Here is a 19,393-nt window from a genome sequence, read left to right as displayed (position 1 = left end):
ATAACCCCTGAGAGCAAATTCCTGTTCTGGCATAATTTCTAGTACAGAGGAGATGCTCAAAAGATAAAGGCCAGAAATAATGCAAAAACTAGTCATTAACCTGGTTTCGAGGGACGACCTATTTAACAACAGTACCAAATAAAAACACGTTGTAGAGAATTAATATTTTTAAATGAAAAATGGTGCTACAAATACATCTAACTGTGCTATTGAGATGCTTTAGTCACTCTATAAAAACTAGGCCATTTAAGAATAAACATTAAGCACCCATCTTCACAACTCTTAAAATATTTCACTTTTTTAAAGATTTGGTATCTGATGTTTTGCCTTTAAAACTCAAAATTATGAGTCAGCAGTAACAACATAATACACAAAAAGCATACCATACTGCCCCACAAAATCAACACCTATATTCATTATTTACTAAGGATGTAAATTTTTTAAAAGAAAAAGTCTGCTTCACTAAAAACTTTTTTATCTCTACCATGAAACACACCTGCAGCTACTTGCAATGAAACCTCTCCATTGACTGGAATCCTGTCAGCATTAAATACCAGATACATAAGAAAATTATTAAAATATATACAACCCTGCATTTAAAAAAAAAAAAAAAAGGATTGAACGAATTTGAGTATATTCTGAACTCACCTTGAACCTGGGTTCAAAATTTACTCATGAAAGAAATCTTTTTGACATAGTCCATGAATAAAACTGGAAAAGGTCAGAGGGAAACTGGCAAACCAACAGTGTCAAAAATGGTCCAATGTTACCACCACCACTTAAGAGTCTCCAAGCAGAGTATTGAGTTGACTATTCCCATATCTCCCAATCAAATTCAAGTTAATAGGGCTAGTAGGATCAGAAATACAAAGACAATTTCAAATACACTTTTCCTCAGAGTGGAGACCCTGACTCAAGTCATTAATAGCAAGCTTAATTTTTAATAACTAAATCAAATGTCTTAATGCATTTTACTTATGATATTATCTAAATACTGAACTAAAGTCAATTCATGATCAAATCTTGAATGTCACATAATTTCTCCTCACTTCTACATAAATTTTTTAACTTAATTTTTAATATAAGATTTTGGAAAAACAGAAGGACTCAGCTTTTATACTCAAAATGTCTATTCAACTTGAGAGAGAAGGAAAAAAAAGCACAGGGACTGCCTTTTATGCTGGCAACTGAAATCTAAACAGGCTTTTTAACTGAGTCTGGAAACTACCAGATCCTTAATTATTTCTTAAGAGAGGGACTAACTCCTAAGGGCCTTAGATGCCATTTTATTAGCAACCTACAGGAGTCTGTGACCACAGTGTGACAACACTTCTAAATTACATATGACTAGCCTTCTTCAAACCAATACCTCCTTCCTTAAAAAATGAGTAACTTCGGTGAAGAACCCCAGAAATCGCAAGATATGGAAATTCTGTGGATTTTTTAAATAAATATTATGGGACAAGGAGTCATGTGGTCCACAATAGCTACAATATTTACTATACAGCCTTTTATAGCAGGAAAGTCTGCCAACCCCTGGTCTACGTTTGAGAATGCATAATGATATAGGGAAGTAATTAACTGAAAAGTGTACTGGGTGACCTAGCAACCCCACTGAAAGGCTATGTGTCCTTCAATACATCATAACATCTTTCAACCCTATTTGCCTCATTTATAAAATAAGTGGTTGGAACAAAACCAGTGGTTCCCAACCCTGGCTGCTCTTTAGAATGATTTGCAATACTTTTAAAATACCAAAGTCTGAGTCCTACACCAAGACTAAAGGAAATAAAATCTCTGGGAGTAGGGCCCAGGCACCTGTAAGTTTCAAAAAAAAAAAAAAAAAAAAAAAAAGCTCTCCAGGTGCTTCAGCACAGTGAAGTCTGAAATCACTTGAATTAGATGATTACTAGGTCGCTTCAGGTCTGATATCTATTATTTCTACAAATTACATAATGTGCAACACTCTGATTTTTAATTTTAAGGACTGCATCCTAAAAATAACCTTCCCTCTAATTTCATAATACAAGTTTAAATTCATTCCACCTTTTTATGTACGTAAAACTTAGCACCTACAGGTTACATCACACTACAGCAAATACAGTACAAATAAAAACTGCTGTGTGCATTAAAATACGTCAAACTATAATCAATGATAGATTTTTATGGTCTAGTTCAGGGACAGGCAAGCTTTTTTTTCTGTGAAGGGCTAGATGGTAAATATTCTCGATTTTGTGGGCCATAAGGTCTCTGTTGCAACTACTCAACTCCATTGTACATTTACATTCCATTGTACATTGTACATTTGTGGGCCACTGTAGTGCCAAAGCACCAATAGACAGTAGAAAAATGAATGGGTACAGATGTGTTCCAATAAAACTTTATTCACAATAATAGGCAACAAGCCAGATTTGACCTGTGGGTTACAGTTTGCTGACTCCTGCTCTAGTTTATAATACTAGAAAACTCCATAAAATAGAATTTAGGCAACATTCAGATAAACTAATTATAGTTGAAATTTGATACTTAAATCTTTCACTGTGAAACAAGAGCTAAAATACTCTCTCTAGCAAATGTAAAAATTACCTGATTATAATCACTATGTTCAAAGCTATACTAAAGTATGAGATTTATTCATATTTAAGTATGGATAACCTTCAATGATCAAATGATAAAACAAAATATCTAAGATGCCTATATTAAACAACTATATTTAATGTTCTTAATTGTCTGAATTAGGTTTTACACAACTCTATTTTTAAAAAAAAATACGAATCTTGGCCTGTTTTTGGTATTCCTACATGCTTTTGGGAGATTTAAAAACCTATGTAGATTCATTTGGTTATTTGCAGAGGTGGGTAAAAAGTAGGTTTACAGTTGTGAGTACGCGAAACAGTTAATAAAGCTACTGCAATAATCAGAATAACCTGTATGTCTTTTTCCATATAAACAACTACCTACTTTTGTCCACCCCTGTATTAAGATCATCTTTCCATGTATAAGGGAACTATATTTTTACAAGTGCTAAGAGTGTCCTGGGATTGATTTACATATAACAAAGGAAAAAAATCTTGCAGTTTTGCAATTCTAAGTCCCCTAAGAAGCAAGCTGATCACCTCAGTAGGAGATGGCTTTGTATTATTAAAAACTTTTTTATACTATGAGTTATTACAGAATCATCTACTATGATTCTTAGTTTTACCTGCCCAGTGGAAAACTAAAATGTTGATTTACTATAAAATATTTTAAAAATAAGTAAGACCAATGTCATTTCCCCAGTCAATAAATACTTACTACCTGCTATGACAATGTAAGTATTACAAATCAAGGAACTAAGGGGACAGGATTAAAGTTTAATGAGTATAGCAACAGCTCAAACACCATGAGCCAGCTCCCCATGGACCCCTGCTCACCTGAGTACTGAATACCATACTGCTGTGGTGGCTGAGGTGGTGCCTGCGGCTGCTGAGCGCCATAACCGGCCTGTTGAGGGTACTGTTGGTACATCGACCCTAAAAAAGGTAAGAAAAAGAGGCAGGTTTAACGAAATACTATTAAGGCACATTTAATTCTCTGCCCAGCCAAACGCAGAAACACACTGAGTAACAAAGACATGAGAATGTTTATTTCCCCTTTTAATATGAATGAAGTAGAGAAGAATTAACTATTTCACAAGGGTTTCAAACCCAACTGCCAAAAGACAGACACTGCTAATATTCAGTAAAAATCAAATGAGTCAAAAATCCAATAAAAAGAATTGCTCCCAAATCTTTCCCAAAACACGTGTGTGTCATCTAAGGGTTTAAACCTTTTTTTTTTTTTTTTTTGTCACCATATGAATGGGCTCTCTGGTAGCAAAAAATTACAGTGTCTTTCATTCCAGATCTCAAATACACCTTTGGCATTGGACAACAGTTTGCTTTTCCGTCATCTCAAGATCCTAGCAATTGTGGGGAATCTGATAAAACCTAAATGGTTCCTCACTGAACTTTCTAATAACGGTAGACCTGTTTAACACTAGGGATGGGTACTTGGAAAAGAGAATACTCTTTTGGTTCCTATGGAGAAGTTCCTATGGAGCAATCCTTCAGACACTATTACCTGTGATTTCCAAACAACTAAGGATTTCTTGGTTCATGTCTTTATCATCTTTACTACTTTACAGTTGTTCTAATGGTGGATTTAGCTAGATCTAATGCCTAGCGTTGCAATAAAACTTGCATTTTAATATCTAACTAGTATTTAAATCTTTAAAATAAGTATACATTGACTAATTCTTTCAAAAATATTCAAACTATCTGCTGTTAATCAAAAGACTATAGGTAAAGAGCATACTTCTGACAGAAAAGAGACTACTACTGAAAAAAAAGTCAATGCATTCTCCAGTGCCACTCCCACTGAAGCGCAGCAGGCGGCCAACACTCACATACTGATTTCAAGGTGCAGAGCCCCTCTCCTGGACTGGTTGCTCAACCCCACGTACTACAGCACTCAATGAGACATGTCTGTATTTATAGCCAGCTTATTTCCTAACATGCTGTTGTATGCTTTTTATGACAGAAATAAAATTTGCTTAACTATTTTTAAGCTACTAATCCTCTTCCCAAATACAACAAAAAACTGACAAAAGTTTCTTAAATGCTTTCTTACTAGTTTAAGCCTTAGAGACAGCACAAAAGGTAGTACGCAAGTTAACCACCTTAGAAGATACCACCTTAATCCTGGATTGTATTTCATAACTAAATTTTAGAACAGAAGTGACCAGAATCTGGTACAGAAATATAATCAAGGGGGAGAAATATACATAGCATATGACAATGGGTTCTAATTCTTAGAAATTAGAACAATTAACTCTACAAACAGAAATGAGCAAAGAACAGGCAATAAATACATGAGAGAAAATTAACCTCATTAGCAATCGATTATTTCAAATACACAAAGATTAAACAATTTATTCCAGGTCAATACATCACAGCTAATTAAGAACTATCATTGGAACCCAAGCACAGAGCTTTAGTTTAAAAAATGTTTTGTACATCCTGTCACGTTTAATATAAATATTAAATTAGGTATCATCAAAAAGGCTGAAATCAAGGCTCTATGTTTCATAGATTCTTAGAATCAATGATTCTAAGGAACTCCCACTCAAACTAGCGTTAACTGTTTTCTGTAATTAAAACTGAAAGGGCCCTGACTGGTGTGGCTCGGTTGGTTGAGCATCATCTGTAAAGCAAAAGGTTGCCAGTTACAGTTCCAGTCAGGGCCCATGCCTGGGTTACAGGCTCCTTCCCTGGTCAAGGGCGTGTACGAGAGGCCACCAAAGGATAGCTCTCTCTCGCATCAGTGTTTCTTTCTCTCCCTCTCTTTTTCCCTCCCTTCCCCTTTCTCTAAAAATAAAGAAAATTTTTTTTAAAAAAACTTCTTAACTGAAAGGATACAATCATTCTTAAAGCAAACACAATTTTCTTCCTAATCTGTAAACCCATTATGAAAATGCCAACTCTATGGTTAATAAAAGTTTCAAGGTTTATTCCTGTCTCTGCAAAGTATTCCTTTTATTTATTTTAAACACATGTTGTTCAAGTCCAGAATGGGATTCTCTGTCACAGTATTCTGAAATGTAACTAAAAAGTCTGTGTTTAGTTGTAAAAAGGAGGAATAAATCGATTTCACATATTTCTGAGAAAACTCCAGGATTTATTAAGTGAAAAAGCAAGGTGCAGACATAGTTTAGCGTAAGCTATGTTTTGAGTAAAAAAAAAAAAAAAAAAATATATATGCTATGTTTTTTATATATATATATATATATATATATATATATATATGCGCTATGTTTTGTGTATTATATTTTCAGAAAGAATCAATGGTAAAATAAAATAAAAGTGATAAAAACTATGTTACCTAAGGGAAGAAAGAAAATAGCATAAAGCAAAAAGTATGATGAGACTTCTGAAGCTGTACTCTATTAACATACAGCGGTAGCCAACCTCCATGATGACCCCAAATAACTTCAGCACATGTTAACGGCACATGGCAATGGGTTGATATCCCTTATATTCTTTTTTTTTTTTTTTTAACTTAGTGGACCACTTTGTTTCTTTAATTCTTTTTTTTTGTTTTTTTTGTTTTGTTTTTGTTTTGTTTTGTTTTTAATTTTATTTTAATTAATTTTTTCAAATATATTTGCCTCTGCTGCTGAGCCACTTCCTTGGAACCTTTTTAGATCTAAAATGCAGTAAATTATGTTAGCAGATATCCCTTACATTCTTATTAGAAAAATTAGTAACTCCACAATGCAGAAATGAGCAAAGAATAATAAAAAAAACACTTAATTATTCATTCCCTTGTATGTACAGTCTCCTCTCCCATTCAATAGGGCTGACCTGTGCACCAGTGGAATATTGCAAAAATGATGACATTTTTATGACATTTTTGTACATCCTGTCACGTTTAATATAAATATTAAATTAGGTATCATCAAAAAGGCTGAAATCAAATCAAGACAGCCATCTTCTACCTTACTCTCTTGATCATTCACTCTGGTGGAAGCTGCCATGTCATGAGGTTACCTAAGCAGTTTATGACAGAGGTAGGTCCATGTAGTGAGGACCGGAAGCCCCCTGCCAACAACCATTAGGAGGAGTCATCTTGGAAGTGAATCTTCCAGCTTGGGTTCAGCTTCAGGTGACTACAATCTCACTAGAGACCACTCAGCTAAGCTACTCCCAGATCCCTGACTCTGAAACTGTGACATGATAAATGTTTTTAACATCTATGTTTTGGGGTAAATTATTACATAGCAATATACAATTAATATACATAGTTTTGACTTTGAAAACAAGTCAGGGTGACAGCTACTAAAAAAAAGACTTAACACATATAATCAAATGAAAAATCTAAACCTTGGTATACTCCTGATTTGAACAAGCTATCAATTATAATAAAGTAATTATGAGAAAATTATGAAAATTCAAACAGAGACTACAGTTGACCCTTGAACAACACAAGGGTTAGTGGTGCTGTTCCCTCAATGTAAAAGTCAAAAATCAACATATAACTTTTGATTCCCAAAAACTTCAGTGGTCCCTTGGTATCTCTGGGGGATTAGTTCTAGAACACCTTAAAGATAACAAAGTCTGCAGACGTTCAAGTCGCTTATATAAAATGGTATAGAACAATGCATACAGTCTGTCCTTGGCATCCAAGGATTCCTAACTGCAGATATAAAATATTGTTTTGAATATGCAGTTGGTTGAATCTGTACATATGAAATCAAGGGATACAAAGGGCCAACTGCAGATTGAAAAAAATCCACATATAATATAGTGGACTCATGCAGGTCAAACCCATGTTGTTCAAGGGTCAACTATAGTATGTGTTGACATTAAGAATCATTTAACTTTCTTAGCTGTAATATTAACATGGTGGTTATGTTACAAAAAAAATGTAAGTATTCATTCCCAAGTAGAGTCCCCCTCACAATGAATCATTTATCTCATATTATCATTGTGACATGCATACTGAAATATTTCAGTCAAATAACGTGTGTAGGATTTAATTTAAATACTCCAGCAAATGTTTTAAATGTGGGAGGGGCATGGAACAGATGTACTCTGTCTCTACTTTTGTGTATATTTCAAAATTTACAAAACAAAGCTATTTAGAAGCCTACTCATTTTATCAACGCTATTTTAGAGAATTTTAATTATATCCTTCCCACTTTTTTGGACTGCCAAATAGCAATACATCCTGGTCTCTGATGATTTTTAGTGCTCATCTCTGTATCCTCACCACTTACATATACATGTTTTTGGACAATTACTCAACTGTACATAGTTTTCCAGTACCAGAGACACCTGATTTATATGAAAAAGAAAATACTGTCCATTTTGTTTCTTTTCATGATGTTCAACATTTTGTCTTTTTAACTGAATGACATAGTAAGACTAAAATCCTTGGGAAAGAAATTATAATTCCAACGTCCCTTTGATGGAATTTAAGTAACAACTCAGAATTATTATTTCATATTCTATTATAAGAGATTGCTATGTTTATCAATTATTAATAATAGGTTTTTATGTTGGTTATTCTACACAAATTATAACCAGCAGTTAATTTAACGAACTGGTGATGTCAGGGACTCATTCATTACACATCATACATCAAAAAGTACTCATTCAAGTAGCCTATAATTCATCTTGGGAATCTATAAATAATGTATTAATCTTGAGTTGAGCAAGCTATCCAACACAATAGGCACTGGCCACATATGACTGCTATGAACCTGAAATATGGCTACTCTTAACTGTGATGTGCTGTTTGCGTTTTTAAGTGTTTCAAATCACACCCCAGATTTCCAATAGGCCACATGAATAAAAAAGAATATAAAATGTTAACTTTTAAATAATGATTCCATATTAATATACTGGATATACTGGATTTAATACAATGTATGATTAATATTAACTTTACCTTTGTAAAAATTTTTTTTAATGCAGCTTATAGAAAATTTTAAAGTTTACGTGACTTCTATTGTAGTTCTTTTGGATAGTACTAATCTATAGATTCATCTCCTGAATGCTCATGTACTGACCAAAGTCACATATTAATTACAATTTTTTATAGTATATTTTTAATATAAATTTTAAAAAGAAACAGCTTTAGCAAGGCATATATGCCACCCTAAAAGAATTCAATGCCTATCAAACAGTTTTACTCTGATGCCTTTGGAAGAGGAAATTGATTGCTAAGAGGTCAGTGGTGAAAGAGAGGATTTCTGAATTTTCACTATATATCCTTTTATATTTTTAAAATCTTACCTATCTGAAAATAAATTTTCAGTGAAACAAACCTGACAGAATAATTTGAGATACTGTTAGTATAACCTTAAATCCCATTCCTGTATAAGTGAAGAGGAAACATTACTTGGTACACTTATTTTTCCAACTGCCATTCTACAATAGTACATACTACTTACAATGGAATTTAAAAAAGCAAAAACAACAACAACAAAACAGATGTTAGTTTACCTGATACAGCCATTAACATTAAACTCCCTTCACATCCAAAATCTGCTTTTGCTTCCCTGTTTCAACCCACCTGTTTCAATTCTGGTTTGTTACAGTTTTGGCAGTTGCATCTTGGTACAAAGGAAACACTGTGAGTAAAGCTGGTTGAGAAGAGGCTTAAGCAATAAGAAATTCTTCCCAGACCACTCATTTATCAGCAAAATGCTACCTAGTCCCTATGACTAGCATCTATCCAGTGGGAAACTCTAAAAGTATCACCACAGTATAATTAGGAGTCTATTACAAAAGTGCTCAGTTCATTTTAGGCTAGGAATTTTTTTTTTAACTCAATCACTTGTTTCTGTTGCTGAAAATACATGGTACCACCACATGGTTCCTTTATACAAATAGTTAGAGCACCACCTAGTGTTTGTTTTAAAGTAGAATGTGTAGTTTTAAAGGCACTTTCATGTATTGGCAATTAACAGAACCAACATAGTATCTGGAAGGAACCCTAGGTATTAGTAACTACAGTAGTTCCCACCCACTTGTTTACAGGAACTGTGTTCCAAGACGCCCTGGGGATACCTGAAACCACAGACAGTACCCAACCATTATTTGTGTGTATATATGTGTGTGTGTATATATTTATTACATATCTTACATATATACAATTATATATCTTATGTTTCTTTACTATATATACCTATGACACAGTTTAATTTATAAATTAGGCACATTAACAATAATAAGTAATGATAAAATAGAACAACTATAACAACATAATAAAAGTTAAAGGAATGACTTTGGGGCTATTATAAAGTAAAGTAAGGGTTATCTGAACACAAGCACTGTGATACCACAACAGTAAGTGTAACCAAGATGGCTACTAAGTGACTAACATGCAAAGAACATATACAGTGTGGGTATAATGGACAAAAGGATGACTCTTCCTAGAGAGGACAATTTGAGATTTCATCAATTATTCAGAACAGTAAGCAATCTAAAAATTACGACTTATTTCTGGAATTTTCCATTTAATATTTTCAGACCACAGCTGACCGCGGGTAACTCAAACTGTGGAAAGCAAAACCGTGGAAAACGGGAAACTACTATACTTAGCCATGTTCTACAGAGCTCCAAGGGTTTCAAAGAGGTACCTCAGTGCCTGCTGTTCTGAGCTTATAGCAACCTCAATTCCCTTCACATATGACAGCAATTTTCAATGGGTGTGCCACAAGAAATTTTAAAACATCCAATACGTGACTATTCAATCAGAGGCACTGACCTCTTTTCCCTTAAGACTGTCAACTAAAAAAATGACAACAACCAACACAACAATAGCTGGCCAGTGTGAATGCCCTGTCTTGAACCACAAATATACAGGTCATATAATAGAGTTGCATAATAAGATTGGGCATGTCGCATAGTAAGATTACATCTGATTGGTTAATTTTTGGTACCAGAAATCCTTATATACAAGTATAGGCATCTAATTTTTAAAACAGTCACCTTTTTTAAAATCTATCAAAATCATACCCATTTTCTGTCATATCAGGAAAAAGTGTATTTTGTGGTATGCTACAGAATTTTAGTTATTAGTTTATGTGTGCACTGAGATGAAAAAGGTTGAAAATTGCTGACATATGGCAGCGACCCCTTATCCTAATATTGTACAATAATACTGAGCTTACCAATTTTATTTCATTTAGGGCTAAAAATTCTTTTAAAACCACTGATTTAGTCCACTTTTCAAAATTTACAGTGAGAAAATACCAAAATCCATTGAGATTAAACTGCTCACACCAGGATACAAAGGATACATCATTTAAAGAAAAGCAGTTTGATTTTAAAATACACTGCTTTTTCCCTCAACAGACACTGTTGCTCTGGCTGGGAGGCTCAGTTGGTTGGAGCGCTGTCCCATACACCAGAGGACTGTGGGTTCAATTACTGGTCAGGACTCACACCTAGGTTGTGGATTCAATCCCTGGTCTGGGCGCATACAGGAGGCAACTGATCAATGTTTCTCTCTCACGTCAATGTTTTTTTCTCTGTCTCCTTCTCTCCCCCTGCCCTACTCTCTCTCTCTCCCCCCCTTCACTCTCTCTTTAAAAAAAAAATCAATAAAGTTTTTTCAAAAAGACATTGTTAACTGCACAAATATTTTAAGGTTATTTATCTTTCAAAAAAACTACACTTTAACTAAAGTTATGCTTTACCTCTATTTTCAAAATATTTTTAAATTGGAAAAATAATACACAGTTGCAAAACAGGGAGGGAGAGGAAAGAAAATAGCACCTACAGTATCAGCTCAATGGGTCACATCTGACCCCACAGTCACCACTGACCTAGTGACTGGTATGAACCCTTCCTGATCTTTGACCTTGTATTTTTATGTATATAAGCACTTTAGATTTTTTTCTTTTCAATACAGAACCATACCTGACACATTGCTCTACCTAGTTTTTTAACCCCAAAACTTACCATATCAGTAAATAAAAATCTCTCCCAACTCTGTTCATAGCATGAATGCATATGTGTTTACCATTACCAACAATGCTGCAATAAACATTTCTGTACATGTACTTTTCTGCACATGTGCTCTAAGTTCTATTTTACCTTCACTCTGACCTGCTTGCGTCTGAGCTCCTGTATATGGGAGCTGTTGTGGCTGAACTCCTGGCGGATGAGCTGCAGAAGAGGAGGAAGCAATGCTGTCAGGCGTTCCTGAACGGTCTTCTGCAGGAGCACTGGGTGGCCCTGGAGGGTCCATAAAGTCAGTTCAGTTTCTACCACAAGACCATTCCCCAGCAAGCTCAATTCCTAAGTTTGATTAAAAGAGACTAAAAGTATGGTAGAATAGGCATGAAAACAAATACAGCCGTTTACATTGAATGTATATTTTCTTTTCTCTTTTGCTCTAGTCTCTTAAGAATCCGAAGTTACAACTGGAAATCCTTCCCTATAAATTGTAGAACAGTAACTGCCTCCTTCAAAAACCAAAACGCATCTCTGCAATATCAGTATCTTCTACCTTATGCAATCTATTTTGTCGATCAACCATAAGTATCATTTCATTCTTTAATGGGTCTGCACTGTCCATAAATAAAGTTCAACCCTCTGGTTTGGTATTCAGGGATACACACTATTTTCACAACTCCTCTTCTCACATGCCCCTTTCAATTAACCTAATCCCTACTCCCAAAATATATCTAATACTTTTTCTGCCTCCATTGCATTTATCACTCTTCCCTCCACTGTCCCATTTTCATATATCTAAATACAACACTCTTTAAAACTCAGCTATAATTCCAGTTCTAGTAAGCCTTCCTCACCCATAAATACCGTCTTCCACTTGTGCACTTCTACAGAGTACAGTTTTATTATGACCCTTCCCAACTTCTACCTCGCATTTCTGAGCAAGTCCCATCTTCCCTCTTAGAATACAAGCTCTCTGGTCAGATTCCTTTGTTATTCTTTTCATCTGCCTCACAAGGCTTAGCTCTCATCCATGGAGCCACTCAAATTCTTCCAAAATCATAACCAAAGCAGGAAATGGAAATGATTCACTAATACTGTGACAGTTAAAAAAGACATCAGGAAGACAAACTCTCGATATGCTTACTCCTTTAAGTTCTTTTTGTTTGGACAATATAGAAGAGTGGTTAAAAGCACAGGTTTTGGAGCCAGGCTGTCTGGGATCAAATCCCAGTACTGTTTCTTAGTAGCTGTGTAACTCTGGGCATTTTACTTAATCTCTTACTGTGCCTCAGTTTTCTCATCTGTACAAAAAAAAAAAAAGAAAAAAACCCCCCCAAAAACCCAACTAATTCCTACTCCATAAGGTTTCCTGTAAGAATAAGTTAACTAAGGCTTATAAAAGTGATTACTTAGCAAGAGCTTATGAAAGTGATTACCACTTACAAACCTCCACATAAATACTAGGAGACTAATTTCCTTGAGGGTAAACATCTAGCCCTTGCACTGGTATACCCTAGAACTTAGCACTATATTAGGCACACCGTTGGCAGCTGACAGTCCAGGGTTGATGAGAGCCTAAACTAGGATAGCATAAGTAGTAATACAAGAGAAACTGAAGAACAGCTGCTCCTGTGTACCACCATTTCACTGACATTTACATTCATGTAGATAAATTTATATACACATCCCTCCTACAAGAGACACTATTATTATCCTTAAAATATTTTTTATTTTGTCTCCTCTTTTCTCCTGGCACATAATCTTTTAGTTAATGTAGCTCATCCTATCTTTGTAATACTTTATCCCTCCTTCCCATGTACACAGTCACCATTATAGCCAAGTTTTTCACCACATCACACCTGAGTAAGTACAAAGTATCCTGGCATTTTCAATGTGTATAGTTTTTTCTACTTCAACATACAAAGCTACGAGAAAAATGGTCTTCAAATAATGTGAACTGTATTAATCATAATATTCTAGTCTGGCATATACTATATTCTAATAAAAATTTTTAAGGCAAATCTCATATATAACTATTTATTCCTCTATCTGGTTTTTCTCAGTCTTCAATATTGAAAAGCTGCAATAGTAACTCATTTCAGTTGCTTTAAAAATGTGTTTTTCAGCTGTGCCACTTCTCTGATGTCTTCCTGTGCCAAGTACATACATCATGTACAAATATGTGTCTCTTCAGAATTTCACACAATTCTCTTTATGACTAATCCCACAGAAGTATCAAAGAAAGAGAAAATTATTTAATAGACTGAATCCTGTATTTCTAGTTACTGATAAAGGTAAAGTAACGATCAGGTAAACACTCTCATACATAACAACTAAAAACCTAAAACAAAATAGAAGAAAGCAACTATTTAAAAATCACTGAAAGTCAACCAAATCTTAGCAGAAATCAGAAAAGAGTTTACCACCAATGGAATTACAGTGGGTACGAATTACAAGTCCTGACCACTGCAGCTCCAACAACAGAAAAAACCACAGTGTTAACTTCATGGCTGGCCAAACATCTAGAAATTTGAAGGGCAAATCCCTGAAGTAAGAGACCCACCAAAGGAGTGAGACCTAAAATCTGAGTTTAAGCTCATTCCCAAATCCCAAACTGACCAGAGGTTGGAGGGGGAAGAGAGAGACACCCAGGAGGGCTCAGACAAAAAAGCAGCACCTAGAGCTCAAAGAACTGAGCAGAGATATCTGCTACTATACTCCATGGGAAGACAGAATGAGTAGTTTCAGTCCATACAAGTTAACTCTCTGCTAGAGCAACAGTAACAAAAAAAATCTTCAAAAGAATCTAAAAAAATCCCAAGTCACTAGAACATATTAACAACCATGATGTCCAGTTTTCAATAAACACTATCAGGCACGCAATTTTTTTTTACTTGTGCCCATACTCAGGAAAAAAAGGCAGGCAAAAGAAACTGACTCCAAATTACCCCAGATGTTAGATAGAGCAGACAAACAATTTAGAACAGCTATCATAAATATTTTTAAACAGTTAAACAAAAATACACTCAATGAATTAAAAGGAAAGAGTCTTATTGAATGTAAATGTAAGGAATCTCAACAAAAAAGAAGCTGTAAAAAGAACCAAATGGAAATTCTAGAGCGAAAAGCACAATAAAAATTCACTGGAAAGGTTCAACAGCAGATTAGAAATGGCCAAGAAAATTGGTGAATTTGAAGAGAGTTCAAAAGAAATCATACAATCTAAAGAACAGAGAGAAAAAAAGAGGGGGAAAAAATCAACCTCAGAGACCCATCCGACAATATTAACCTCTCCAATTTATTTGGAACCTCAAAAAAGAAAAAAATCAAAAAAAAAAAGTTGAAGAAATGATGACAAAAAATAAATCACAGTATAGGTGTTGTTTTAAGATTAAAATATTCACATATCCTGAGACTTCTGGTAAAGATGGAGGTATAGGTAAACATACTTCATCTCCTTGCACAACTACAGAAAAAATTACAACTACAAAACAAATATCACCCAGAACTATCAGAAAATTGAGCTGTATGTAGAAGTCCAACAACCAGGGATTTAAAGAAGCCACATTCATCCAGACAGGTAGGAGGAGCAGAGACATGTAGAGAGGTGGAGAGGCACAGAGAGACAACGGAACAGGAGGTCCCACATTCCCATGTGGTGGATTAAATCGAGAGGGATACCTTGGGAGCGAGGGATTCCAGCCCCAAGCCAGACCATCCAGCAGCACAGGGTTCCAGCACCACCAAGATAAATCCCCGTAACTTCTGGCTGTAAAAACTGGTGGAGGTTGGGGTGGTGGAAAAAACTGCCGAATTATCAGGATACTCCTCTCAAAGGGCCTGCACTGACTTACGACTTACAGAGATACCTCTTCTAGCATTCAGCACCAAGATAACAGCTGGAAGGGCACGAGTAGCATATGGGGAGAAAGTGAAGTGACTGGAAACAGGGCAAGTGCCACGAGACAGCGTCCTCCCAGGCAAACCTTCAGAAGCCAGGCAGGAGCACTGTCCCTCTCTGAGCCCTCCCCTGCAACAAAGCCACAAAGCAGCGAAAACAGGTTGCCCCACCCTGGCAATCACCTAAGGCTCTGCCCCACACCATTTACAGGTCCACTCTTCTACAACAGGCCACACTACTAAGACAGTGAGCCAAAGCAGCTCTACCTAATACACAGAAACAAACACAGAGAGACTGCCAAATTGAAGAAACAAGAAATACGGCCCAATTGAAAGAACAGAACAAAATGCCAGAAAAAGAATTAAATGAAATGGAGATAACCTATGAGAGGTCTATATCAAACACTGGTTATCAGGACACTCAAAGTACTGAGTATGGCAATAGCATAAAAAAGACCCAGGTGGAAATAAAGGTTATATTAAGTGAAATAAAGAAAGCTCTACAGGGAATCAACAGTGGAGGAAATGAAACTGAGAATCAAATGAATGATTTGGAATATAAGAAGAAAAAAACATCAATCTGAACAGCATGAAGAAAAAAGAATTCAAATAAACAAGGACAGATTAAGAGACCTCTGGGACATCTCCAAACATACCAACATCCAAATCATAGGGATGCTGGAAAAAGAAGAGGAAGAACAAGAAATTGAAAACTTATTTGAAAAAATAATGAAAGAAAACAAGAAAACTTCCCTATTTGGTAAAAGAAATAGACATACGAGTCCAGGAAGCACAAAGAATCCCAAACAAGATGGACCCAAAGTGGACCATGCTAAGACACATCATAATTAAAATGCCAAAGGTTAAAGATAAAGAGCGAATCTTAAAAGCATCAAAAGAAAAGCAGAGAGTTACCTACAAAGGAGCTCCCATAAGACTGTCAGCTGAGTTCTCAAAAGAAACTTGCAGGCTAGAAGGGACTGGCAAAAAGTATTTTGAATGGTGAAAAGCAAGGACCTATAACCTAGATTACTCTATCCTGCAAAGCCATCATTTAGAATGGAAGGGCAGATAAAGTGCTTCCCAGACAAGGAAAAGCTAAAGGAGTTCATCACCACCAAGCCCTTATTATATGAAATGTTCAAGGGACTTAAAATCAAAACTGTAAACATTAAAATGGCAACAAACTCACAACTATCAACAACTGAATCTAAAAAAAACAAACCAAGCAAACAACCAGAACAGGAACAGATTCACAGATTACTTAGAGGGTTATCAGCTGAAAGTGGGAAGGGGGACAACGGGAGGAAAAGGTGCAGGAATTAAGAAGCATAATTGGTAGATACAAACCAGATGGGGATGTTAAGAATGGTATAGAAACTGTGAAGCCAAAGAACTTATATGCATGACCCATGGACATGATCTAAGAGGGATGGGGAGTTACTGGAGGAAATGGGGATACCAGGAAGAGGAGGAGGGCACGGGGGGCAAATTGGGACAACTACAATAGCATAATCAATAAAATGTATATTTTTAAAAATCCACATTATAGCACTCTCTACACTATAGCAATTTAACCAGAAATCTACATTTATATTTAAATTTCTCTAACTTCAGATCAGGAGACTTAAGACATCAAATACAATTTAAATCCTGAAACAAATATGAAATAATATTATCAAATGGTTCAGATTTTGTTAAAATCAGATTTCTGATTTCTACTTTCAGTAAAATTTACCTAAACCAAATAGTGGCTACTCCACAAAGAGGAGCATTCTACTAATTGGGAGAGGGCCTAAGAAGGCTTTCAGGGGTGCTAGAAATCATCTATATCTTGATCTAGATGGTGTTTCATATAGGTGCATACATACGTAAAATGTATTGGACCTTAAGATTTATGCACTTCACTATACCCAAATTTTCTTTCTATTAGAGAAAGAAAGGGAGGAAAGGAAAGAGAGACCAAATGAAGGACGGGAGGAAGAAACTAACTTACCTAAAACCTGATCATCTGTTAAGCCAAACGCTGACATGACATTTTTATTGATTTCATCTTGGTTTTTTAAAGGATCAAAAGCTGACATACTTGCTGCCATAACCTGAGTAGACTGTTTTCCAGAAGATTCAGAAGCAGCAGGCTTTTCTTCCCTACCATCCACAGTATCTGTAAAAGAAAAAACAAAAACTTGTTTCCATTTCACCCACTAAGGGCTAACAAACAGAAGACAGGGAAATAACAGGGTGGGTCAAAAGTACATTTACAGTTCTGAGTATGTGAAAGTTATTTCTATGTTATTATTCACTAATTATTATATCTTCCATATAAACAACGGTAAACTTACTTTTTCCCCACTCTCTATATATGTGCATATAGTCTGAAATGTTATTTCTGAATGCAGGACTTTAGATAATTCCACTTCTTTATACTCTTGTATAATTTTTATTTTTGTAATTAGAAAAAAACTCAAAAAGAAATACAAGATAAATAACAGCCTTTTCAAAAAACTGTATCAACATTCTTCCCTAAGAATTATTAGATGAGGGAAAAAATACAAGCTCCTCAAGCTCCTTAATAAACAGAAAACATTTTACTTTTTTTTTTGGAGCCCCAAGACCTATATCCCAATATCAGATACGTACTAAACAATTGCCTTATTCTGTAAAAGGAGAAGACATTAACTAAATTTACAATTATCAACTTTTATGTTTTATTTCTACTTGTCTATTAGGTCATTAATAAATTACATGGACATCCCAAGCCTACCAATATATTAAACACATACTTTTAACTTGTTATGTCTTTGTTTAAAATACTACTTACTCAAATCCTTACATATGAAATTTTATGTGTTTGGGATTTGCTAAATATAATATGGGAGGGGTGGAAATAAGTGGGAGTACAGATGACATAATGCTATAACTTGATAAACTGTTAATGTTGGGTATGGGTTCACGGGATTCATTACAGTTATGATGTCTACTTTTGTAGAGGTTTAAATTTTTCTTTAATAATTTAGTTTTAAAATAGAAAAATAAAATTTTAAACACTTTGAACCAGGTGTATTTAAAACCATGCTTTTCTTCCATGGACACTAAGGTCATCAATAGGCATTTATACTACTACTTAGTAAAAGAAAAGGGTTTCAGGAATAACCTGCATTTTACAAATAGAAACATGAGGCCAAGAAAAAAAAAGACCAAAAACAAAATATACAGGTAAAAAGAATATTGCTAACCACTTACTCAATTAACAGATAATTACTTTTTTCTGTTCCCAAGCAAGTATATGAACATCAGTTATTAAATCACCTCTTTAATCAAGGAAAAATTTACTCTGTGCAAAAAACAGTAAGTACTAAGGGGAATATACTCATCATGGGCTTGCAGCTCGTTTATTCCTACCATTCCACTGGTTACACTAATATTTCCTAAATTTCTAGAAGAAAACTCCTATAAATACTCCTTTAAAATAAGACCACCAGTTATCCATCTTCCTCACCAATATTCCTTTTTCTAATTCCAAAGCTACACCCCAAGAGCATATCACATTAATCTTATAAATTATTCACCCTCACACTATCTTCCACTACCTATGTATCCTTCCACTAACTGCAAACTAAATCCATCAGAAAAGACAATATATGTCCACCCACCTACTAGTTGCTCCATTAACTGCTAGAGCTACTGCAACAGGTCAATCCAGTATCTAAGGTAGCCTACACATTATCTTTCTCACAGAGGAAAGAAGCATCCAAGAACCACTATAGAGGTAGAGCACTGAAAAACATAGGTAGCTGCACATTTCTGGTTTAGAGCAAGCCACATGATTCTAAAAAGGATGACAGATGACCGACAGTTTTGAGATCCAGACTTTCAATTTCTGATGTAGCTTCTTTGGCTTATTTTATGCCATTTTCCCTAGGAAGATTATTAAATCAGGATATGTTTTAAGAGCTTACAAGCTTAGGAATTTCATACAAGGCAGACGGTCAAGAGGTAAG

The 19,393-nt window shown here is 35.1% G+C and overlaps 1 protein-coding gene across 5 annotated transcripts in view; it reads right to left on the bottom strand.

Moving 5' to 3' along the window:
* The window catches only part of TFG (trafficking from ER to golgi regulator), a 37,890-nt gene that overhangs the window by 1,513 nt on the left and 16,984 nt on the right, over positions 1 to 19,393 (bottom strand). For 3 of the 5 annotated variants that reach the window (XM_054577387.1, XM_054577386.1, XM_054577385.1), the window contains 3 exons: positions 17,389 to 17,556; positions 11,631 to 11,771; positions 3,414 to 3,512 (listed from right to left, as the gene is read on the bottom strand). In XM_054577387.1, coding sequence (XP_054433362.1) covers positions 3,414 to 3,512; positions 11,631 to 11,771; positions 17,389 to 17,556 — 408 coding nt within the window. The remainder of the gene's footprint in view (positions 1 to 3,413; positions 3,513 to 11,630; positions 11,772 to 17,388; positions 17,557 to 19,393) is intronic. The other 2 variants (XM_054577389.1, XM_054577388.1) reach the window with 1 other exon arrangement.

The sequence above is a fragment of the Pteronotus mesoamericanus genome, unplaced genomic scaffold (genome assembly GCF_021234165.1).
Source record: "Pteronotus mesoamericanus isolate MK-2021 breed Mesoamerican mustached bat unplaced genomic scaffold, CSHL_Meso_final contig_42, whole genome shotgun sequence".
Taxonomy (NCBI): Eukaryota; Metazoa; Chordata; class Mammalia; order Chiroptera; family Mormoopidae; genus Pteronotus; species Pteronotus mesoamericanus.
This window is presented reverse-complemented; position numbering and strand designations above follow the sequence as displayed.